Source organism: Tasmannia lanceolata, unplaced genomic scaffold, assembly GCF_043159265.1.
Source record: "Tasmannia lanceolata isolate RefF3 unplaced genomic scaffold, GAP_Taslan_0.1 ptg000037l, whole genome shotgun sequence".
Taxonomy (NCBI): Eukaryota; Viridiplantae; Streptophyta; class Magnoliopsida; order Canellales; family Winteraceae; genus Tasmannia; species Tasmannia lanceolata.
Genome location: NW_027518714.1, coordinates 5,730,198 through 5,755,203, shown reverse-complemented (window position 1 = coordinate 5,755,203; position 25,006 = coordinate 5,730,198). Strand labels below are relative to the sequence as shown.

General features: G+C 39.1%; 3 protein-coding genes and 2 non-coding genes across 7 annotated transcripts; 1 reads left to right on the top strand and 4 right to left on the bottom strand.

Annotated features, from left to right (window-relative positions):
* Positions 1 to 1,158: 1,158 nt before the first annotated feature.
* On the bottom strand, positions 1,159 to 3,116 carry LOC143862364 (putative WRKY transcription factor 65). Of its 2 annotated transcripts, none has more exons than XM_077373401.1 (3): positions 2,663 to 3,116; positions 2,399 to 2,542; positions 1,159 to 1,873 (listed from the first exon to the last, which is right to left on the bottom strand). In XM_077373401.1, the coding sequence occupies exons 1-3, from the start codon at positions 2,800 to 2,802 to the stop codon at positions 1,366 to 1,368; spliced, it is 792 nt and encodes a 263-aa protein (XP_077229516.1). In that variant the 5' UTR covers positions 2,803 to 3,116; the 3' UTR covers positions 1,159 to 1,365. The 2 variants fall into 2 exon arrangements, with proteins under 2 accessions (XP_077229516.1, XP_077229514.1); XM_077373399.1 differs by having other exon boundaries at positions 2,399 to 2,545; positions 2,663 to 3,094.
* Positions 3,117 to 7,061: 3,945 nt separating this feature from the next.
* Positions 7,062 to 7,133, bottom strand: TRNAP-CGG (transfer RNA proline (anticodon CGG)). The gene has a single exon. It is a non-coding gene; the product is annotated as a tRNA-Pro (tRNA).
* Positions 7,134 to 7,921: 788 nt separating this feature from the next.
* On the bottom strand, positions 7,922 to 7,993 carry TRNAP-UGG (transfer RNA proline (anticodon UGG)). Its single transcript has one exon. It is a non-coding gene; the product is annotated as a tRNA-Pro (tRNA).
* A 2,477-nt stretch (positions 7,994 to 10,470) lies between these two features.
* On the top strand, positions 10,471 to 20,007 carry LOC143862198 (syntaxin-71-like). Of its 2 annotated transcripts, none has more exons than XM_077373210.1 (9): positions 10,471 to 10,819; positions 10,920 to 11,045; positions 16,467 to 16,632; positions 16,745 to 16,830; positions 18,005 to 18,073; positions 18,150 to 18,194; positions 18,442 to 18,504; positions 18,614 to 18,668; positions 19,580 to 20,007. In XM_077373210.1, exons 1-9 carry the CDS (start codon positions 10,664 to 10,666, stop codon positions 19,585 to 19,587), a joined length of 774 nt encoding a protein of 257 aa, XP_077229325.1. In that variant the 5' UTR covers positions 10,471 to 10,663; the 3' UTR covers positions 19,588 to 20,007. The 2 variants fall into 2 exon arrangements, with proteins under 2 accessions (XP_077229325.1, XP_077229324.1); XM_077373209.1 differs by having other exon boundaries at positions 18,614 to 18,690.
* A 1,213-nt stretch (positions 20,008 to 21,220) lies between these two features.
* Positions 21,221 to 22,297, bottom strand: LOC143860276 (uncharacterized). The gene is made up of 3 exons (XM_077370846.1): positions 22,191 to 22,297; positions 21,946 to 22,065; positions 21,221 to 21,603 (listed from the first exon to the last, which is right to left on the bottom strand). The coding sequence occupies exons 1-3, from the start codon at positions 22,266 to 22,268 to the stop codon at positions 21,346 to 21,348; spliced, it is 456 nt and encodes a 151-aa protein (XP_077226961.1). The 5' UTR covers positions 22,269 to 22,297; the 3' UTR covers positions 21,221 to 21,345.
* Positions 22,298 to 25,006: the final 2,709 nt, after the last annotated feature.

Sequence of the window (25,006 nt, the reverse complement as noted above, 5' to 3'; positions counted from 1 at the left end):
AAACAAAAATTAAAAATCTCTCCCATATCATCACATTCCATGTGGTGACTGGTGAGTATGCTGTCCCTGTAGCCCTCTTGACCTTGAGAGAAGTAATAGAATAATCCCAACTATCATTCTACTGTCAAAGCAATTAAGGTGCAAATTTTGGGGCCCACAATTTGAATGTATATACATTCTAGTCTTGATGAACAAAAATGAGTACGATCCAATGTACACATGTCATATGATCAATGGTCTAGAATCAACGGATGATGTGGGATCAAGAAACATGTGCCAAGACTCCGTGATGGTCAACAAAATTCATGGACCAGAGGTGGCATTGGGTTCACGCCAAAGATAAATGACTCCAAAAGCTCAAGCCGTGCATAAAACGGTACGAGAAATGGCCGAGTTGTCTTTTGCAACGTAAACATATATGCTTTTCTTAGGATTGAAAGAAAAATTGAAGTGATGTATTCGCCCCCTTTTCCTCATTGGGCAACCCGGCTTTAGTGTATTTATAAGTTATAACTACTCTTTTTACACTCGGGGGTTGGCCTCAAGAATAAAAAGGGCGAATAAATCAATTCCCTTGAAGAATGCAGATTATGCTATCATGTGAGTGGGTCCCGGGTCTAGTTATTAAGGGCCAGGACTGCCACCTTGGATTAGGCATATCCCACAAACACTCTTTATCTGACGATCCTAGCTTACATTTTAGCCACTGAATGTGGAACATTGTATATGAATAGGGTTTTCTTCGTTACCTGTTAGGAAAATTTAATCAAACCAGAGAAATCCAAGTTGGCCCCACCCTAGAAAAAATAGGGATTTATCAAAGTTGGGTCCCATCTATTGCAATTTATACTCTATAGTTACGAGATTATATAGTCCAATATTTTCAAAAGCACTGTACGGCCCACTCCATAGGATGATCCTAACCGTTTACTTACTTGTTGGGCCCCAACAAATGAACGGTTTGGATCATCTTATGGAGTGGGCCGCACAGTACTTAAAAAATACTGGACTATACCCGAACTTTGCGAATCTCGCTCTTTAAAGAGCATGTGCTGTACACGTGACAGATCACAAATGCAGGTCAGAGAGAGAGAGCAGTTGAGATGAGAAGAAGAAGATAATGATAATTACAAGAAGATTAAGACAGATTCCGCGGCATCCCTGCAACAGTCATTCTATTTATTTATTTATTCGACTTTTACTCAAACTCCAACACGTAACAACCCTAACAAGCAAAAATAATAATAATAATAATAATAATGAGATTTCTGTATGCTTATGGAGCACCGTACGCTCTCCGTTGATTTTAATATTCCGCCTTACGAGGGAACAGACAAAGGTGTGGATATGCGCACGATAACATCCTTATCCTGTACCCCCACACCAAGATTCCGCCCTTAAACTGCACTTCCGTCTCTCCTCGTAAAACCCTCGCCGGAAAACCACGGAACACTCCGGCAACTCGCCCAGATCGGCGAACAGCGATTCGTCCTCTTCCCTCATCGGGAAAATCATCGCTGCCACGTCATCTGAATCGTTACTTCCTGCAAAACTCGGGCTCTGGAGTACGGCCTCCTTGCTTGGGGAGGTTGCCACGTCAGAGAACCAGCAGAATTCATCGGCGATCAATATGTCTTCGCCCAGATCGGTGAATTTGTCGTCCGGTTCGGTTGACTCGGCCGGGTTAGAGAAAACCGGGGATTCTTCTGGCGGGAATTTCGGACCCGGGCTAGTGGTGGTGTTTCGGGAAGTGGGCCAGGGGTGATTGTGCTCACATGCGTACGTTACCACGAGCATGGTGGGGTCCACACGGCTTCGCTCTACCTGTTTTCTGGCCGGACACCCTTTTGAACTGCTGCATCGGTAGTATCCTCTGTCCAAAAAAAAGACAAGAATTAGAGATTATTCTAATTTCAGAAGGTTAGGGTTTCGGATAATTCCCATACATCACTCGTACATTTTAGTAAATGTGAGTCGAAGCCACTAAAATGCACCGTATGACGAAGCCACTAAAATGCACCGTATGACGGCGGTATAGCAAATGCTTTATCGGCGGAGAGGGTAGAGATCACGAGGCGCAAGTTAGTGACACCGACAAGATCCTTCCAGAATGTAACGTGAATCATGCGAAGCAAGTTGGGTAGCTTTTTGAGGTGCATCTTAGCAAAATAAAGCCATAATGTCTAAAATGTGCCGATTCTCATCTTATTAGATCCTGGAAAGTGGGAATGGCACACGGAGGGTTGGTTGGGGATGGGGGGCACAGAATTAATTGTAAATCGACGGAGAGAATTAAATGGGTAGTGTGATCCTACGGTCCAGGAACGTTTATTCAATTATACCAAAAATCGAAAGGCAAAAAAAGCCCCCACAAAGCGCACGTTAGAACGAATCATACCTTGGATAAGGAGAGCCTTTGATGGGCTTTTGACCATACTTCCTCCAAGCCCACGAATCGGACGGCGGAGCTCCCTCGCCTTTTAACCGAGATCCCTCCACGTCAGCTATTGGTACGGACACCACTCTCTTCTGTACGGCGCGCCTGCTGAAAAACAGACCCAAACCTTCTGTTTTAGTGACAAAAAAAGTGGGGAAAAAGCCAAAACCCTGAAAAAAAAAAACTGAAGAAAAAAAAATCACACTGGGATCTGATTCTACTAACCTTCTTTTGGGGGAGGACGCGGTAGTAATAGTCTTGCCGTCAGTAATAACGCCGGAAAGCGGCGAACCGGCTCCATTTTCCGGCGTAGTTCCGGGCTCTTCCTGATCCCTGAGAAAAGGGATGTTGAATCGACCGTCCATGATCGGAAAACCGAGTGAGATTGAATTGAATTGAACCGTCGGATTGAAATCGTAGTCGGAGAGAGAGAGAGAGAGAGAAGGCCGGCAAAGGGGATTGGAAAAGGAGGAGACAAAAAAGAAGGTGACAGGTGGGCAGTTTTATAGTTCAAAGAGGAGGTGCGAGGAAATATCCCAACTAAATATTGCAGATGAAAACGACACGTTTGATTTAAGAAATGGATGAAATTGGAAGAAAGATCACATGCTCTCGATCCCTTTCATCAAGGGGGAAAAACACAACCTCGGTGTTTCTTTATGAATTTTCTTCTGATGATATTCAATTCTTACCTGCCCCTGTTTCTCCTCCCTTGGATTATCCTATCCTGTGTTTAAAAAAATATACTGGAACTAGGTTTATGCATTGATAGATGGCCCACATGACCCTATTAACTATGCAATCAATGAACTTTGATTAGGTCATGGCCAATGAACTTCATCTATCATCCTTCATTTGAACTAATTCTACTCTACAGTGTGGTGAGATCAAGATAGGGACACATCTGATTAATACGACTTAGGTTTTGCTAACTGGTGCTCTAAGGCCACCCGTTAAGGTGCATGGGGAAAGAAATTTCCCAATCATTACGCTCATACTTTCACACTTTTACGTCAGTTTTGAGATTTCTTTATAAAAATGAGGAATTCTAGACTAAACGGAGGTTAAGGGCTCTCCTACTGGCTACACATCACCATCATGCATTAATAACGGCTGAAAAGTCAAACATGGTGGTGAGGTGCAGCTAACGGAAGAGCTCTTTCACCTCTTTTTTGCAAGGGCTCCCTTCAGTTTAGACTTCCTCTATAAAAATATGTGTAAAATTTCTTCCAATGGTGTCGTAGGTATGAATGTAGGAAAATACCCTGGCTTGTTTCAATCATTTATTCCTATTTAGAAGGCCTATTTATGTAACAATTAAAAGCCCTAGTCAATTTGCTTTCTGTTCCAAATTCTCCTTTTTTTTCTCCACTCTCTTCCCTTTCCTAACCTTAATTCTTAATTGTGTATGGTCCGGTTTGAAATAGAATGTGAATCACACTCTAGGGGTGCAATTTGGGTCGGTGGGGTTGAGCTTTTTCTTAAAAAAAACCCACCAATTGGAGTCAAACCCTTCCTGAACAGTTGTCCTACTCAGAAAGCAGATAAGAAAAGCATTTTCAAAAGGATATGACCGATCCAAGATATAGGTAGATCCGAATTGACACCTCAAAATAATACATATGGAATCCATTGAAAATGTAGGGACATCATGGACTTTCCTTGAATTATATAATCCAACGGTTCGAACCGACCCTTTCCTGCTCCTCTTTCTCCCAATTCAAAGCAAGCCCTTTGGTTACATCAACGTTTTATTCTATATCCGTGGAGTTTTATCATTATCTCTTCCCAATTATTCTATTTTCCCGTCTTCATTTTCCCCATCATCTCTCTCTCTCTCTCTCTCTCAAATTTCACCAGCTACGATTTCAAGGAATGGAAGCTTCCATTTGCATCCTCTCTTTAAAGTTCGGCCTTGGAAATCACTCCCAAAAAGCTTTTAGTAAAATGCTCTTACTAAACGGAATAGGCTTTCTGACGTTTCTTTTATCGCAGCACTAGACAACTCTTTCATAAAAGGGATTTGGTAGGGACCATCACATAAGCCATTTTACGGACCAGCTGCTGCATAAGAGAGCAGCCACATTGGCTCTCCTTTTGTCTTATTCCTTTTATTTTTTATTTTTGTAACATAAGGTGTCCCCACCCCCTTTGGAAGTAGGTCTATTCCCTACGGATGCGCGCAATCGCCCATAAACCACGCGCATCAGGTAATCCCGGGTGGGATTCAATCACAGGTCTCTGGGGAGCAAACCCGTGACTTATGCCGAAGAGCCAACACCCGTATGGGCTTATTCATTTCATTCATCCCCTAACATCTAGTGCTTCAAATTTTAAACACTCACCTTACCATTTTGATGGGAACAAAACAACAAAAACTAAAAAAACATTTTTATTTCACTAATTTGGGTTACAAACAATAAAAAAACCTTATCTTTGATAGTAAAATCAGTAAGTTAAAAAATCATAATGTATTTTAACACTAATTTTTATTTCACTACTTTGGGTTACCAACAATATTAAATCTTATCTTTGACAGTAAGATGAAGGAGCTACAACATAGTAGGGGTGCATTTTTTTGTCTTTAATTTTTGTAGGATTTTGGCCTTTATAACTTGTTAGGAATTGGCTGAAACTCGCTCTGGTTTCCAAGAAAAACAATCATTTTGTCATTTGATTGGGTTCCCTAATCCCTATCCATTAATTAATTAATTAATTAATCTGGGACGGTCAAGGTGAAGATGACAACCTTACATAGACATATTTTGGCTTTACATGCTTTTGGTTTATTGATGTGGGCCTATTCTAAAATTATCTGTACATAGGTTTCGTTTCAATCACATGTCATTGGGGTCTCTCTTTGAAAATTTGAGCCTTGTAGTCTGAAAGCATCTCTCTTTTTATATTATTTGTCACTATTCTCTTCATTTTTATCACTGCTGAAGCTTCTATTTGGCTATGGTTGAATGGGGAAAGCCCCCTATCCTTACGGCAGGGCCGGCCTGCTCACAAAACAAATACAATGTGAAGAAATCCGACGGACCTAAACCGATTCGATGAAGAACAAAAGACAAAAAACAAACAACGGGCAGACGATGATTTGATCTCATCACGATGAGAAATAGATAAACGGAAATTATAAGAGACTAATCACAAATTCCACAACCCATATATAATCCCCTCCGCTATCTCTTTCTTGGAACATCTCACTCACCACAGCTGGCTGTAAAGTTTTAAGAAAATGGTTATATAGCAAGGTTTTCTCCTAAACCTAACACTACTCCATTCCCACCCCCACCCCCACGCCCCCTCTCTCTATCAAATTGGGAAACACAGGAGCAATAGCAAGGTTTTCTAAATCAAACAACACTCTCCTATTCAATTAGTGCATAAAGAAATGATAGAATGAATGGCACCTTTGCAAAAATTAGCTTCAAGGGCGCCCTCATTGGTTAATATCTGCAGGCGCGGGAAAAAGTGGATGGAGCCTAAAGAAGTGGAAACCATGTAGACTTAGCAACTTCAAGGGCGCCCTTTATTCTATCATTTCTCTACTACATAACAAGGGGAGTCTTCCCGTGCATAGAAACAAGACATCAATCCCAACAATATCAACATTAGATTGCTTTCTAGCCATCGTATTTTGTTGGCGTCTCCACCTGTTTGTTATCACCGCAAATATTGATTGGCCTTAAGAAGTACCAACTACACATGCTATTGAATTATCTTCACCTCAGCTCCAGTGACTCGATCAACACGGTTGATGCACATGTGTAGCTGCCTTGAGTCAAACTCATCTAGTCAACTTTGGAGAGAGAAATCAATCCATCAAACAAGTGAAACAACTTTTTAGTCAAAATGACTTTTCTCTTTGAAAATCAACTCTATGAAAATGATTGTATTTTTCATACTTCTCACTTCTTCAAAAGCTCAACTTTTCTCTCTTAATAGAAGCTATCCCAAAAGACTCTCCATTTTTTGACTTACCCTTAATGAGAGAACTCAAAGCATTCAACTCAAATGAGAAAATCAAAGAGTCACCATTAATGGAATACAAAGAGTCACAAAAAAAAAGCTAACTCTTTGTCCTTTTGTGAATGACTTTTAGAGCACCAAGAAATATGAAAAAACCCAAATTTAATTTTCAATATTATAATTTGAAACACATTTCTAAGAAATTAATTTTCCAAAAATGCATTTGTAAAATATAATTTGAAACACTTTTCTAACATCTGATCCCGTGACGTCCCAACTGTAAAATTAAGCCCTCCAAAAGCAACTCATTTAACCTGTCTTAGCTAACCCTAAACGAGAATTTAGAGACCAAAGTGCTATGACTAACTAATCAAGCAAGGACCAACTGTAATGAGCTAGACTTGTGTTTGGTGGCCGATCAAGAACGTTGATCACATCTTTGTAGCTTGAGGTCCAAGAGTAGTTGTTAGAAAAGAACACTAGCAATGATCGTCTTTATAACATTTTTTCTGTTTCCAAAAATGCAAGAGAATTAGAGAAAGATGGGAAGTGTAGGCTATGCATCTTCTAGGGTAGCTCGAGTGTAGCCCCCACATGAGGCCCAAAGTAGGTTTAATTAGAAGATCGCGATCGTGATGAAAGCAAAAAAGGGGCATTTCGAGAATCGAACTCGAGACCTCTCGCACCCGAAGCGAGAATCATACCACTAGACCAAATGCCCATTTGCTGTTATTTGATGAATATGTTTAAGCTATTATTGTATTTATATCGTATCGATTTTGTATTATTATTAATTCCATATACCAGACCAAGAAAAAACCTAAAGATTTAAAAGAAGAGTTTTACCATGTGAGGTTCCTAGACATAAACAACATCAAAGTATCCATCCACAGATGAGAAGAGATAAAGTAGAGAAGAGGATTAGGGGTTTTTAATTTTGAACATGATTAGTTATGATCTTTGACTAAATGAGGATAAAACTGAAAAAAAAATAAAAAATGTTCGAAGGCGTGGAAGATAGAGAATCAAACCACTAGACCAAATTAAACGGCCTGCACATGGTGTAAAAGCTATTATGTCAGGGATCTGAGATTGATTCATAGATGTTGATCTTCGTTAAATCTAGTATTAGGAATACAAAGTAAAGGACGTTGGAAAAAAATGGTATTTCCACCCTCTCTTGTTGATCTTTTCCTTAAAAATGGCTGCATTTCTACTCTTTTGTTTAGGTAATAAAGGAGGGGAACATCTAGCATGTCTCTTTGTTTATCTTTTCCTGAAAATGAAGCCATTTACAGGAAAAGACAATAAAAAGGGCTGGACCATCGCAGAGTAATGAGTTTGACCAGGTGAGCCTTAATTTATATATAGAATTTCAGAGTAAACCAGTAAAATACAAGTCACAATTGAAAGCAGAAGAGAGATCCAGTTCAGGAGCTAGCCTAATTTAACCGTGAAATTGTCAACTTTGACATAAAAAAACCTAAAAGAAACCATTATTCTTCCACAGGGGCATTCCGAGAATTGAACTCGGGACCTCTCGCACCCAAAGCGAGAATCATACCACTAGACCAAATGCCCAACACATGATGAGAAATCAATTGTTTGTCAAGGGGAGTTTGATTTTTATTTAGTAGATTAGCAAGGTAAATAGATTACAAAGAGGAGTTAATCCTCACTACCCCTAAACAATAAAGGGATTTGCTAAGGACCATCGCAGAAGGCATTTCATAGGCCGGTTGTTGCATGAGAGAGCAGCTATGCAGGCTCACTTTTAAACATATTCTGTCTTATTCATTTAATTTATCTGAGGTGGCTGCTCTCTCCTACAAGAGCCGGCATGCGAATTGTCTTCTACAATGGTACGTAGCAAATCCCAATCCAGAACTATGTCTAGTTGCTAAGGCCAACCGAATGTCAGTCGTCCCAGACCGATTATTGGACTCAAACTTACGTATAATTTTCCAAAATCTTATAATAGCCTACTCCTATATATTCACCGTAGTGGCAGATATCTATATAGAAGATCTTATGATGGGCCACTCCTAAGATGCTTATACAGAACATCAATCCAAGAGGTACTAGTATGTGGAGATAATCCATTTGGGGGAAGTTACATAGTTAAATCTATGGGATATTATTGGCACACAAATGTTAAAATCTATGGGAAATTATTGGCCCACAAATAGTTGCTGATGTGACAGACTTTTCTCTAAGATATAAAGTTTTTCATCTCTATTAGGGGTGTAACTCGGGTCGGGTTCAACCCAAAAAAAGTCGGGTTGAGTTTTCCCAACCCAGGTTGAGTACGGGTAGGGTTCGGGTTTGAGGGTTTGGGCAACTAGACAAGAGTGAAACCCGACATTTTTTATTAAAATTTTATTTTATGAGCTTAAAACTCGGGTTGGATCGGGTTGGAAAAATGGGTTCCTCGAGTCGAGTCGGGTTGAACCTCGACGGGTTGGGAATCGGGTCAGTCGGGCTCTGGTTGGAAAAAAGGGTTCCTCGGATTGAAAATGATATGTTTTATTTTTAAAACATTTCATTTTCATATGTTTTAAAAATCATATGAAATTGATGAAATTTTAGGTGAAACTTTGGGAAATGATAGAATAAGCACAAATACATGCTTAGAAGCCATCACATAAGCAACAAAACCATACATTTCTCTTAATCACATCAAACACTTAGTGACTTGCGTTGTCGTACATGTTTAGAATTGTAAAGTTGATAAAGAAGTGCAATATAATGAAGTATAAGAAAGTATAATGATCAATCTTCCCATTAAGGACCACAACCCGATGCATAAGATACAATTACTTTGTTGTGCAGTTAAATGATGTTGCCTGCCAAATATCATTCTCTACATTGATAAAATGAAATAGAATGCAAATAATATCTTTCCATTTTTTTTGTCGTTCAGACCATTTTGGTCGAATTTTCCAAAACTAAATTTTCATAGGCAAACAACTTTTTTTGCCATTACGAACTTCTCACACATATGATCAGAAATATCATGATCAAATCAAGAGCATAACGCTCAAGTCCAAAGGTACCAAAGTGAAACTCATCACAAGGTGTCTCATTTAAGGAACGAGTAGTGCCCACGGTAAGTGAAGTACTATATTCAATGATTCAAAATTTTCCTATATATGTAAAACATTTAGGGGTCGTTTGGATACGCTGATTTTAGATTCCAGGTTTTTAGTTTGAAAACAGTGTAAAAGAGGGTTCATGATCAAGCTGATGTATCCTGTCCTGACAGCGTTTCTTAGATTTTAAGTGAGAAACTCAGGTTTTAAAATTCTCTCCTGCATCCTGAGATTTCTAAAACCTGGAAATATGTGAGGATCTGCTACTCTCTTGCTGACGGAAGGAAGGGCAAGAAGAAAAAAACGAGTAAAAAACAACGGCTAGTCCGCTTCTTCTCTCGTCTCTTAGCTACAATTTTGAAGAAATACCAAATTCTAAAATCCGTGTATCCAAACGGCCTCTTATGTTTCCTAATCGGAACATTTCCAGGTAGCCTAATTTTGGTCAAAATTTTCAAGAAATAATGACATGAAAAGAAACCGTGTAGATTTCAATTCGCTAGGGTTGAAAATGAAGGCATTCAACAAAATATATACTTTGCAAAATTCTTAACAAGATGGTTGCCTGTGATGAACAAGAGTGGCATGAAAGATTACTTGAAACTTTTAGCCTTCCACATGACTTATGGTATGCCAAGTGAGACAATACAAATTCTTTCAGGCCATGTCTGACAACCATGATTTATGTTTTTTCACGATACATTTGTCCCGTAGCTAAAAAGCATGGAAAAAACCTCTCAGATTATTTTACTGAATTGGAAACCATTTTTTATAAGCTACTGATATTGGCAGTACCTTTTCTAAATAATTGTACAAACTCAGCTTGTCTTTTTTAAATGGGCCTCAAATAGCCTTTTTGGAAATTGTAATAACTTTCACCAGCTCCTTAGATAATAAAAGACAAAATGAGTTAGTGTCATTATCAAATATCAGTAGCCACTTTATGTTCGATCTTAATTTCTTTCTCTTCTCCTCTCCACATTCTTCTACTTTTGTAGGTTAGGCATTTTAGAACCAAATGTTAGCCAAAGATAGCTAGAATTTCGCATTCGGGCACCGGAAGTGATCTTTCCTGAATCAAAAATCAAGAAACTAGGGCGAAAAAGGGAAGGGAAATCCTTTTTCCAGGCCGAATTTTTCTTCTTGGGTGAAGAAAAAGATGACGGTGATCGATATTCTGACTCGCGTGGATGCGATCTGCAAGAAATATGACAAATACGACATTGACAAGCAGAGGGATCTCAATGTCTCTGGTGATGATGCATTCGCTCGTCTCTACGGAGTCGTTGAAGCAGATATTGATGCAGCTCTGCAGGTTCAGTTTCTTTGTTTCTCTCTCTAGGGTTTCATTTGTTCTATTCTCTCTCTCTCTCTAGGGTTTGAATTGTTCTAATCTCTTTCTCTATCTCTTGTAGAAATCAGAGGTGGCATCCAGGGAGAAAAATCGGGCTGCCGCGGTGGCAGTGAATGCGGAGATCCGACGAACGAAGGCTCGATTGCTCGAGGAAGTCCCCAAGTTGCAGAGATTAGCCCTTAAAAAGGTGCTTCTTTTCTTCTTCTTCTTTGTTGTTGTTGTTTTAGAATTGTGTGGTGGATTGAATCTTGTTTCTAATTTTTGTTCGTCTTAGTTGGAGCTGCATTTGCTCTGTGTTTTTCACATTGACACGAGGATGTTCTTCTGTCAGATGCAGATTGTGTTTTATTAATTTGATTATGTATCTCTCAACTTTTATTATCAATTAACGTTATGGCTAGAAGAAATTGGATATATTTCAAAGAAGGCTCATAATATTCTCCAAGTTGTTGGAATCAAAGCAATTTCTTGATAGATTTATATGGAGATTTGTTTTTATTTTGTCTCGTTTTGATTTTTTCCCCATCTTTGGATAGGGCGGTGAAGAACTTTACGAACGAGAGGAAAATGTTACAAAATTCACTTAAACAAATGTAGTGTTAGCTAGGGTGGTATGCTACTGGAGTCCTTTTTCTTTCATATGTTGTGGCAATTCATTATCTACTTAATTGCATTCATGCTTAAAGTTATGGGGCTCAATTTGAGAATCAGTCATGGGGATAGAGGTTTTTCATGATGGTAGGAACCTGTACAGCTGTATTTGTTGGCAGCTGAAGAAGTATTCCTCTCTGAGGCACAGCCAGAGGGGCAGCCAAGAAAATGAGAAATTTAGAATAAGTAAGAAAACGAGAATTTAGAATAAGTCATGATGACTTGCAACCTACCATTTTTTTTGAAGATCAAAACATTGACACCTAAGCTATCATTTCAGTCCCGACGAAACGTTTCGTTCCAGATTGAAATCCGGAACGAAATGGGTAGCGGAACGGAAAGTTTTCAATTTAAATACATTTAGTTTCATTCTGTACACTGGCGGGAGCCTCGTGCACTGGGCCGCCCTTTTTTTAGTTTTGTTCTGTACAACTTACCATATCTGGTTCATTTAAAAATTTCAATTGTTGTAGCAGAACAAAAAGTTTTGAACAAAACGTGGAACGAAAACGAAACGGCAAACGAAACGGAATTTATAGCTTAGATTGACACCCTTTATGTTGGGGCAAATTTCTTTTAGAGATAGAATATCTGATTTCAGGGTAAAGCTTGTGCTGGCCTATGGTCTCAAGTGTGAATAATGAGGTAAGAATTTGTAATGGAGAGATGCCATTGAATTCACGAGTATGAAGTTGATTATTGATATTGTACATCATTGTGTGAAATGCTTCAGTCCATAATGTTGTGCTAGCTTTGCTTGTAACATCATTAGCATGGTACCGAGTTGTGTTGATGATTTCTTTTTGCACGTCTACTATGGGACAAATTAGGAAAATCCATTGATGTCATGATGTTGCACAAAATGGAAATTACTCAATTTAGTGGAACGATCAATGTTCTTCAATGTGTTTGGTGAAGGATATATATCTTAGCATTTTACATAGGAAACATTCCAACTGTCACACTTAAGAAAATAATATGGGTGCAGAGCAAACACCTGCCAGAGGTAGCATGATGCCTTCTCAGAGAATGAATTTGTCAATTGGAGTGACTAGATTATGAGATTCTCAATAAATAGGGTAATAACTCTTCCCAGTCATGCTGGAAGAGAAGTCCACTCTTCATGTCCTCCTTGTATGGGTTTATTAGTATGATCAGTTAAAGGGTGTTTTGATTCTCTATGCTTCATCCGCATGCCTTCGTCTCTATGTAACAAACTTGGTTATGCTTCTGACACTCGCGACTTTCTTGGTTACTTGGGAACACATGAGAGGGTATATTTTTTTTATCCAAAGCATCATGAGATTGTGGCTTCTATCATATGTAGTTTCTAGATAAACTCTCGGTCTAACTATGATTATGTGATTAGGAATCTATTGACCCCTCTCTTTTAGTTTCAGTTGGTTTCATGTTGGTCCTGTATAGGGAAAGATATGATCTCACTCGTGGATCTCTACTTTTCTTGGAGAATCTATTTATAGGTTTTAGCCTCATATCTAGAGTTTTGGCTTTTGTAATTTGTTTTTGAACCTTCTTTTTTTCATTTGCTTTTTGTGCCACTAAATTCCACTCTTCATAAAATGAAAAGAAGACGAAAGAAATATATTGATATTCCAACTTTCCAAGGACGCAATCCTCAGATATTTTTGGCATAAATGCACATTTTAAGTTCTTTAGTTTTATTTTGGTAGATGTTTCATAAGCGCGCCTACAAATTTACTAGGACCAACACTCTTGCTCTCGAATATGCTTTGTCCTCTGTACCTAGATTTGTTTCCACACGTACTCTTTCTGCACTTAACTTGGGGATAGGGGTGTAAACGAGCCGAGCTTGGCCAGGCTCGGCCAGGCTCGGCTCGGCTCGTTAAGCTCAAAGGCTCGGCTCGGGCTCGGCTCGGGCTCGAACCAGGCTCGGGCTCGGCTCGGCTCGGCCAGGCTCGCGAGCCGCTCGCGAGCTTTATCGAGCTTGGGTTATAAAGTTTCGCACAGGCAAAGGTTGCTAGCAAAAGCAAATAAGGAAAAAAAGTCATCATTACAAACAAAAAAGTAAATTAGCTGAATTTATAAAGTTTAAAATGAAAAATTACCAAGAAAATGCAGTAAGTTATGACAATTAAGAAAAAAATACCAAAAAGGTTAAAAGTTATGACAATTACGGGAAAAATTAATCCGATTTTTCACAGCCCTTTGATACGAGTACGTTTTTGCAATGATGTTGACATGACATACGCACCCTCATTACGTTTTTGCAGGTGATGTTGACATGACGAGCCTTAACGAGCCGAGCCTGGCCTAACTTGGGCTCGGCTCGTTAAGGATTCGAGCCGAGCTCGAGCAAGCTTCCGAGCCCGAGCCAAAATTGACACCCTTACTTGGGGATCATTCGGATGAAATTGATTTATGTGGGAATTGGTTTAATGTTGCTTGTGTGGGTCGATTTTTTATGGAAATCTATTTCAACCAAGATGATTAACGTGAGTTCACCAAAATCAAAAGACCGTTTAAAACTGATTTTAGCACTTGTCGGACTCTATTTTCTCTTGCACCATCTCTCTTGCTTAGGATGTCTCACTCTATCTCACTCAGTGCTCTTTCACGCTCATTGGGTTTTGTTTGAGCCAACACATGACATACCATGCAAGCTGGGCGACGCCAACCAGAAAATCAGAACCATCACCTAGATGGAATTGACAACTAAGGGAGTGACTAGATTGCCCAATGACCTGTCTTTGTGATTTTTTAGTTTCATAATAAAGTTTTGTTATATTCATAAAAAATAAGTACCAAAGTAACGATAGCAAATGAGATGAAATTGGTGCAGGTCCCCATAAACCACTATGTACCAATTCAAATGGTACTGTGGAAACACGATCACTTGTAAGAAAAGATAACTTACTTTCTTTTTTTTTACCAAGTTTCTTTCGTATACACGCTCAAAACCTTGTTTTGGAAGTTTTTTTTTTTTTTTTTTTTTTTTTGACTTGTTTCTTGATGGGAAAACGGTGTGTGTTCCTGCAATTAGGGGTGTAAACGAGCCGAGCCGAGCTTGGCCAGGCTCGGCTCGGCTCGTTAAGCTCAAAGGCTCGGCTCGGGCTCGAACCAGGCTCGGGCTCGGCTCGGCTCGGCCAGGCTCGCGAGCCGCTCGCGAGCTTTATGAGCTTGGGTTTATCGAGCGTGGTTATAAAGTTAGCACATGCGCAAAGGTTGGTAGCAAAACCAAATAAGAAAAAAACGTAATCATTACCCAAAAAAAAGCAAAATAGCTGATTTTATATAGTTTAAAATGAAAAATTACCAAGAAAATGTAGTAAGTTATGACAATTAAGAAAAAAATACCAAAAAAAGGTTCAAAGTTATGACAATTACAGGAAAAAAATGATTTTTATACCACCGTCGGTACGTTTTGCAGATGATGTTGACATTAATACGGCATTTTTGCAGATGATGTTGACATTACGAGTATGTTTTGACATTACATACGGCATTTTTGCAATGATGTTGACATTACGAGCCTTAACGAGCCGAGCCGAGCCGAGCCTGGCCTAACTCGGGCTCGGCTCGTTAAGGATTCGAGCCGAGCTCGAGCGAGCTTCCGAGCCCAAGCCAAAATTGACACCCTTACCTGCAATAAGATCTGTGCATTTACAATTCCTTTTTCCTTGCAATTTTTGGTCGTTTTCAGGGTCAATTTTGAATGAATGAAATTCTTGTAAGTGTGGTTTCTGTTCCAAGGAAAAACCTGAAATTTTTGACTGATTTTGCTGGGATTGGGAATCTCTGCTTTTTGTGTTGACGTGCAGGTATGTTTGTTTGGCTTGTTAATCCCTGATTCTTGATGTTTCTAAAAGCTCTATTTTGTGCTCAGATGTGAAACACAAAGTCAAGCTCTGCCTCTGGGGGAAGGAAATGGTGTTTTTGAACAAGGCCAAACAAGACTTATTCAATTTCCAGGGAAATGGAGGATGCCATCCAAACATTGTAATTCTATTTCCACTGAAAATGAATGATGTCATCCAAACAACCTCCAATCAATTTCACCCTAATTCAGTTTCAGGTGAAACCAATTTCAGGAATCGAATTATGAGCACCCAAATGACTCCTCCGATCATCCAGTCATTTTCCATCCACACCTCAGCTGTTCGGCAGCTACTCTTAGATGTTTTTCAGTTGTCAGTGTTTCTACACCACTTTGTGTTTGCATATTGTCAATGACTCAATGCACTTCTGTATCTTATACATGAATGGATTTGAAGAGCTATGGGTTCATTGTGAGCCTTCTCTTAAGGATGTCCCTTTCTCCAACTTCATCACTTGCATCAGTTTGATGCGGAGTCAATCGTTGACTCGCCCGAGTTGACTGCCTTTGACCTTGGCCAAGTTCCCCTCCAAGCCGGAGTTTCTCCTGCCAAGTCAATGAAAACTCATTTGACTGGTCCTAATTAATGAAAAATTGACCGCATCAGTCGTTGACTCGCCCGAGTCGTCGCCCTTTTACCTTGGCCGAGTTCTACCCCGAGTTTGAGTTTCGAAACATTGGTTTGATGTTGGTCTTGCTTCACTAAAAAAAAAAACTGCTCCCAACAATGGTCCCTGTTTCTTTTACCCATGAAGATTAGTGGTTGTGCGTTCTAAGTGAAATTGACTATTAGAAATCTATGAGATTTTTTTTTTGAACGGTAGCCAAAAATTTTATTGAAAAAGACCGAGATGGGCAAGTACAAAGGAAGATAGAAACCTATGAGATTTATGGGTGGAATATTTGGTTTTTTAAATTTATTCCACAGTTATTAACTAAGCACAATAATATTGCTGTATCTTTTGTATGGATCTATTAACTTGTCTTGGGTTGCATATTGTTTTGCCATGATCATATGATCATCCTTAGCTGTAAAAGCATTTCTTGTGACTTGCAAGTTTCATAAGTCATATTTAATAAAAAAATGTTAACTAATCACAGGTCAAAGGGCTTTCAAAAGAAGAACTTGCCACCCGCAATGATTTGGTTCTTGCACTGCCAGAGAGAATTCAAGCCATACCAGATGGGACTGCAACTGGAGCCAAGCAGACTGGAGGTTGGACAGCTTCAGCTTCTCACATGGAAATTAAACTTGATTCAACTTCAGGTGATTAATCCAACCTTTTGAAGTCATATTGCTTATCATTTCATGTTCTTGTTTTGGATCTTATGAATGAATTACTCTTATTCTTTGTTTTCTTTCTCACAAACTATTGTAGATGGAAGGTTTGATAGTGAATTCTTTCAGCAAACTGAGGAATCAAGCCAATTTAGGCAGGAGTATGAAATGCGAAAAATGAAACAGGCAATTTTTCTTCATAACTCTTAGATTGTTTCTATCAAATATGCTGTTTTTAGTAGATGTATTTTCTCTTCAAACTACGAAAAATGAGGCCTATTATATACATATAAGCATGTATGTATGCATGCGCACATATACACATGATATGTAAGTATATCTATGTAGATATGTACACACATATTTACCCCCCTCTCCAACCACCACCACCACCACCACCACCACACAGTCACACACACAAAATAGTATATGTATTGTACGTCGAAATCTTAATGTCTTCTTCCCTTATGCAAACAACATTAAATCCACAAAAGAATCTTGGGTCTCGTTTTGCCTTCAAGCTTTGCTTTTTCAAAGGGAAGAGTAAACACTGAGAAATGATGAAATAAGGGAACTTTAACCCGATCTCCTTCCCACCCCACTCTCCTCGTCTTTCCTCTCCTCTTTTTGGCTTCTCGCATTCTCCTTTTTTCTCTTTCTTTTTCTCCTTTCCTTGTCTCCTATCTGCTTTTTTGTATTTGGGATTTCACTTGTGCTCCAAACCTCCAACAGCTGCTGAAGTGTTTTGACTGTCTGTTTGCACAAATCCAGATTTACATCTCTCGTTTGCCGTAATAGCTTCCTCCCATTTATTAGTCCACGTGAAAGAATACCTCCAATGGCATGTCAATGAGCTTCTGCTGGTTTATGAATTCATTAAATATTCTCATGATTGTAGTGACTCTTCTTTGAGTGCTTCTCTCTTGCCAAATCTGATGGTGTTGAACTCCCAAACGATGCTCTCTCATTGAATCTTCTCATGCTTGTAGTAACTTTTCTTCGATTGCTTCTCTCATGTGCAAATCCGATGGTGTTGAACTCCCATCTGAACTGACCGTCTTTATCAATCACCATCTCTGAAGCCACACAACTACCAATTTTAACTTCCCCGCTATTGAGCTTCTCCTTATTCCATTAGGGACAGCTCCCTTCCCGGCGACTCCTTTGCTGTGATAGACACCAAATTACAGTTTCTTCTTCCTAGATACTTGGCAAGGCTATCTGAGAAGTCTTCTACTGCCTCTTATCAATCATTTTCTTGACCACTTTTTTTCCTACTAGAAAAACTGTCCGTTGATGGTAGGTGCTGTGAGATACAAATTCACACTTTCTCATAAGACCTAATTTGACCTTTATGCAGGATCAAGGCTTGGATGTTATAGCAGAAGGGTTGGATACACTGAAGAACATGGCCCATGACATGAATGAGGTTGGCTGTTTTTTGTTATCCTGCAATTCCATTTGATGGAAAAACACTGGGATGATTGATTCTGTGTTTTGTGCAGGAATTAGACAGGCAAGTGCCTTTGATTGACGAGATTGACACCAAGGTAAGGAATTTATCATTTTACCCTTTTCTAGTTGAAGTTGAGGCTGTGATTGGTCGTCCCCCGGGGTGCCTAGTTTCTTACTCTGCTGGGTCCCAATTTGTATGAATTATGGTAACCGCCTTTTTTTCCATCGAGGCTCAGGCATTACACCGGCTGACCCCATTATTCCACCATGGGAGCCCCACAGTCATTGGTGTATAGCTTATCTGATTATATATTACTCAGAATCCTTCTGATATCATTACAGGTGGACAGGGCAACTGCAGACCTTAAAAATACCAATGTGAGGCTTAAGGAAACTGTTAACCAGGTAATGGATTTTGCCTAAGCTTATTTTGGCCATATATATGTTTCAGCAGAGAGATTCAGTTTCCTTTTCTAGTTCAATTCTCTAATAAAGGTTGTATTTCGTTTTGCAGCTGAGGTCCAGTCGGAACTTCTGTATTGATATAATTCTCTTATGCATAATTCTTGGTATCGCTGCCTATTTATATAAGTTCGTTCCATCCTCTATCTGTATCAGCTGAGACAACCTATAAAACTATCTAGACAGTTCTTATTAGATTTTGAGTGCTGATCTGGCTGTGGGTATTAAGTACCTACAGAATTTCAGATTTTATATTGCAAAATTTGAACCACTAAGGTTATAACTAAGGATTCATTAACCATTATCAGTTTTGCAACCATATTAAGAATCTCTGATGATTGTCTTAAATCTGAACTCTAATTGAACTGGTCCAACTTTCAATACCTTATGCCTCTACAAATTTACCTTTTTGGGTGTCAGCCACATAAGCTTTAGGAGCCCTAGGTGGTCACTTGGGATTTTAAGCATTTGCTAGGCTATCACCTTGTTGTCTAATGAGGACTTTGTTCCCAGGTGACTTTTTGTGGTCGGGTGATGGAAAACCATTCATCCATTTACCACTTATATGCATCTTTGGCTTGATGTTTTATTATTAGAAATTAGTAATTAATGTAGTAGTGATATCATTCAAAAGAATAATATCAATTACTAACCACCAGCCAATGCAGCCACGAGGCGTGAACAATGTGCCGAAATTCCACTTTTTTTTTTCTTTTTTTTTTTTTTTTTTCTTTGAAAGTTGAAATTCCACTGTTTCTCTACATTTTTGCCACCTTGGTTTCTCGGCAAGATCACTACAATGGAGAGGGTCAAGCTAGGGTTGTGGGTTGAGCTTGTTCTGGCTAGTTATTGAGGGTCATTTCATTTTTATGGCTTAAGCTTGTTCATAATTTAGCTACCTTCTGATCTTAATCTACTTTAGCAATTCCTTTTGCTACCTGCTGATTTGAATTTCTCACCTGCTTTTGTTCTCTGTCTTTCAGCTGTAAACTTACTCTGACTTCTGGCTTTCCTGCAGTGTACTGAAGAAATGAAATGGTCGGATGGCCGCTTCCATGGTTTGTACTGTCTATGGATGAATTCTCCATAGATCCTTTTCTTCTCTTCTGACATCTCACTTTCTCCGAGCTTTGTATTTTCATCCCATATTTCAGCTTCTTGGTATATCACAGGACTGAGTTGGTACTAAGGAGATAAGTAAAAGTTCTTTGGGTTACTGGTGCGATTAATAACAAAATATCCAACTGTGTTTTAGCACCGGTATTCAATGTCAGATTTTCATCATTATTCCTTGGTTGTTGCCTAGATTTTCATCAAAACCCAGAGTTCATTCCATTCCAGTGGCCACCCTCCCAGTCGGACATGGAAGCTTGCTGCATAATGGTTATGGTTGGACCAATGTGATTTAACAATCTTTCACCTTATTTTTCTACCAGTTTTTCACTAGCGGACTTTGAAATTTATGAATTTTTTTTTATGTATGTTCACTATCCAATGAGTTGGTGGTTTCAGCCAATAGTGATGGACTTTATTGGCTATAGCTGCTGCTGAAAAATGCCAAAGTTCGAAATTTAACAAAATTACAAGTTACTGTAATAAATTTTCTATAACAATGAATATGTTTGATATGTTCCAATAAAGTGCTTTTACATAATGTCATTTCATTCAGGAAGCTGATGCCTGATAGTCACACTGATGATTTGATCATGGTACTAGTCACTTTTGTTAGAGTAGATCAGATCTGACCGTTGGGTCATCAACAGCTAGGATGAGAAGTAGTTAGTTTAGATTAGGAAGAGACCATATCTTCTTATCTCTCCCAAGAAATCAAAAGGGGGCGGATATATCACTTCCCATTTCTTATGTTATTTGTTTGATTCATTTCCATTTTTCTTTGAATCACGGGGTGAATTTTCTGATTTTGTAATTTTTTTTTTCTTCGTCGTTCTCTTGGTTTTCCAGTTTGATGATTGATGAATATCGATAAACATCTGTTATTGATCCCAACCGTCCAAGGATGTTAGAAATAAACGAAACAGATGGTTTCTCTGGACTCAGCTGGGTGTAGAGATTGTGTTAATATGAAGGATATGCAACAGCTATGCTGTATTATGGCAATCAGTGTAGGATCAATCCTAACATTCAACATTAGGTCAAACCATAGTTAGTAAAACTCAACCTAAATAGGTTGTGCCCCAAAAATCATTTCCATAGGTTCATCCTAACCTTCCGTTCTGAATGTTAGAGGGTTAACCCTAACCGTCTCTAGATCGAAGGGTTAGGGTCAACCTATCAAAATAATTTTTGAGGCACAACCTATTTAGGCTGTGGCCCATCTAATGGACCGTTTGGATCATCCTACCGTACTTTTAATAAAGTGAGGAGTGCCCTCATCAAAATACAGTAGTGCTGATAACATTTCCCTAAATTTAAAGCGAAGTTGTTCTAAAACTATTCAATTATTCATGGTCAGACAAAGGGATATTTTTGTATAATTGGGGCCATTGATCTTGTAGACCGTGATGAGGCCGCCACACCTAGGGCTTTGGATGAGGCGGACAAACATCTTATGAATCACATGAATTGACTTGTGATACCATTCAAACATTCTCAACTCCCGCTAAGCTATCAATGGATTCAAAAAGTGTTTAATAAAAGGAGGAGTGCCTTTATTAAGAACAAGAGGTTCCAGATATCATTTCCCTTGATAAAACAAAACGAAATTGTGATTACACGGTATCTCTATGTATACCCAAAATTACTCGTCAGTTGGAGTACTCTCCCTCAATATTTCTCCACCTTGCTTTCCAAAGCTTTTAGGACAGCTTCCTTGACGACACTAACATCCAAACCCTCTCTCTTCTGCTCTTGGACTATGGCTTCCATAAAAAAGGAGTTGTTGTGGTTGCATGAAACCTTAGCTTGGAGCACCTCAAGACCAACCTCCTCAAACACCTCTAATATCGAAACAAGCAATTCTCGGCCTTTTTTGCACGTCACCTGCACCACAACACCCTTCTCCATCCTCTCTACTTTCACCTCCTGAAAAAACAAAATAGTATGCAGAAGTGTAAGGGAATCTATAACTCAAGCAAGTCGACCGAGCCATGGCTGCCCTACCATACATTTGGCTCCCATCAATCACAACTGTCCAAATTGAGGGCCCACTTTGGATTGGGTGTATCCCAAAATCTTAATTATCAGAAAATCCGAACCTAGCAAAACCATGAACCAGGTGACATAGGTTCTAAGTTAAAAAAACATAAAGATGTGTTTGATTGCATAAGATGGAAATGAATGGTTAGGATATGTTGTCTATTTTACTTAATATATGAGAGAGAGAGAGAGAGAGAGAGAGAGAGAGAGAGAGAGAGAGAGAGAGACCGTGGGGACTTCAATAATTTGATTCTGTAGATTCATGTATTCTTTGTTCAACCTTTCGACTTTCAATTTCAGTTCCTGAACATAATAAAGAGCGTCCATATAAACGGAGCTCCTCCTCACCTGCATAAAAACGTGAAAATAATTAAATTATCAACATGTTATACAGCAATACCACCATTAAAGTCGAAAGAAGAAATCCACATTACAAAAGAACATGTATTTAAATTTTGTATTAGACTATTTACAGATTTGGAGCTGGCGAGAGATTGAAGGACATGAAGCCTTCTATGCATTGCCACTTTTCTCTGTGATCCACAAACCATCTCTCTCTCTCTCTCTCTCTCTCTCTCTCTCTCTCTCTCTCTCTCTCTCTCTCAAGTTGCATATGAATATGATTACAATACCCGGCCTTTTATACACGTTACAGTGAACGTTTACACTGCCACGTTAGTGGGCCGCTATAGTACTGTAAAATATCAAAGATTTTAAAATACATCCTTCGTGTCTAGAATAAGACTGAATAGTTTATTAGGTGAGAAATGTGAAATGCAGAAGCACAACAGCCAAGATACGGGTGGTTTCGGACATGAGGACAAAGTGGGCTCCACTTGCTTTGACCTATTAGGACGTGGTAGCCTAAAATGGGACCACTTGCCTTTGATGGGACACTGAAATATTAAGCTATATGTCATAACTCCTTGATCCCGACTATTGTCTTACATCTGAAGCCTTTTTATTTATTTTTTATTTTTTATCAAGGGTTAGGATCATTTATCCTGCACGATCTTGTGATGGCCCACCAGATCAAGGGACCTGATTCACATTGATATGTACCAAATGTTGAGTGGGCCTACCTGTAACTATTAATGTGATTGAGCAGCAACGGAATCAAGGCGTGGTTGATAGAGACAGGAGGAAATGGTCAGAGGATGATTTTAGATACGGATGCAAAGTCAGTCAGTCACGAGCCTCTCGTACCGTTTCTTTTTGTCTCCGTATCCTTTTTGTATCTTTCATGAGATTCACGTATATTACAAATTCCACTCTCGAGATTATCACTAATATTTCTTGTTTTGTTTTGTATTTTTTTTTCAAATTTTCATTTTCTCCCACATTTTAGATGACAAAGGTGCCCCAATACGGAAAATATTTGTTTTTTCTAGGTACTTTGGGAGATTTTGAAGGATTTTTTACGTGATGCCTATGATAAAACACCTTAGTAAGTACATGTTGCTTCCCCTTAGAACCTAAGATTAGTCAGGGGTGTCAATGGATGGGATTCGCCTATGTCTTGGTCATGATCGATGAAGTTTTCGGGTCTGATCTTTTTGGGAGGGCTTTTTGAGTGCCATCACATCCCGTTTCAAACCGGAAGGCTATTGGAGTTAGGGTTGCAAATGAGCCGAGCCAAGCCGAGCCGAGCTTTGGGGTGTTCGGGCTCGGCCCGTTTAGTTTTTATGAAGGCTAGTGTTTGGCTCGGCTTGTTTAGTTTTTAGAAAAGCTCGGCTCATCTCAAGAATGATAAAAACATACATCTATGGGAATTCAAGCCAAACTTTCATTTGTGATAAACAACCCACATTCTTTTATTTTATATATAAAAAGCAAACATAATCCAAGCTTTAAAGCTCAGCTCGGCTCGGCTTGTTTATGAACCGAGCCTAAAAAGCTCACGAGCTTGTCCTAGCCGAACTATACAAAGCTCAAGTACGGCTCGTTTATTTGGCAAGCCTAATTTTTGAGCTCGGATTCGGCTCGTTTAGTAAACGAACGAGCCCGAGCCGAACTTTTAACGAGCCGAATCCAAACATATTCGCGAGCCGGCTCGGTTCATTTGCAGCCCTAATTGGAGTGTTCTTGGTCTACTCATTTTGTACACAATTAGGGCGTTAAAGAAGGTGAGAGAGGAATAATCATCTTAACAAAAGACAAGAAAATGCCATTGGTAGGATTTTTAAATACTACAAAAATATCCCTCAGGAATAGTCATATAGCGGACCCTAGAACACAAATCCAATGGACACAATTTGGATCAAGCTACTTTGTGCCCAAATCCTGTCCATTAAGGTTCGGACCCTTTGGATCCATCAGACATTGTGGGTCTCATGACATCCCTACAAAAGATCATGGACCACCTTGGGTAAAACATGTAAATTAGACATGGGATGCGTATCGTGCTTTAATGATAATTTATTCCCGGCGAAAATAGAGCAAGAGTTTAAAATGTAAAATATTTAATAACTATAAATAAATTTACATTTATAAGGTATTTACCAGCTAAGAAAGAAATTTATATGTAGTAACCTTTTATATGCATGCCAAGTCTTGGATTATTCAAAAAGTACAGTGGGCCCTACTTCATAAGATGATCCCATGGAGATGATTTATGGGGGTACAACCAAGTTACCTTGTGGCCCAATAAATGAAAGGTTTGGATCATCCTATGAAGTGGGCCCCACTGTACGTTTTGACAAATACCGGATTTGGCACGCACACACTCAGCATTATAAAATCTCCCCAAGTTTTACCATTATATGCAGAATAGTTAGCAACTCCAAGAGAAAGAAAAAAACTAAAGAACAGTGCTCAACAACTCAACAATAAAAGATGAGTCTAAAAATGACAAAACCTGTCGTCTATCATTCTCCAGGCCAAGCCACCACGAGCCAAGGGGTGTCGGAGTTTCAGTAGTTTGCTCCTTCCTGTATTTTTTCACCTGCTCTCTCTTTATCTTTTTTTTTTTATAGCCTTTAATTTGTACCTCTTGCCCTATACCTTACGGGTGTTTTGGACTGTTTATGGACCATTATCTTGTCTGTTCACCGATTGATATATCACTGTTCACACACAAGAAGCTCATCTTCCCATCTATCCTTTTTTTACGTTGACATGTCTTTGTTATTAGCCTGAAAGTTCATCTTTCCCTCTGCCTCTTTTGTCCTTTTTTCCAATCACCTTGCTGGCTTGCTCCCTTCTTTTCGTCCAAGGAATATCTACGTGAACTTACTACAAACAACAAATACTAAGTTAGATGTATACTTGACTTGACTAGAGACTATCT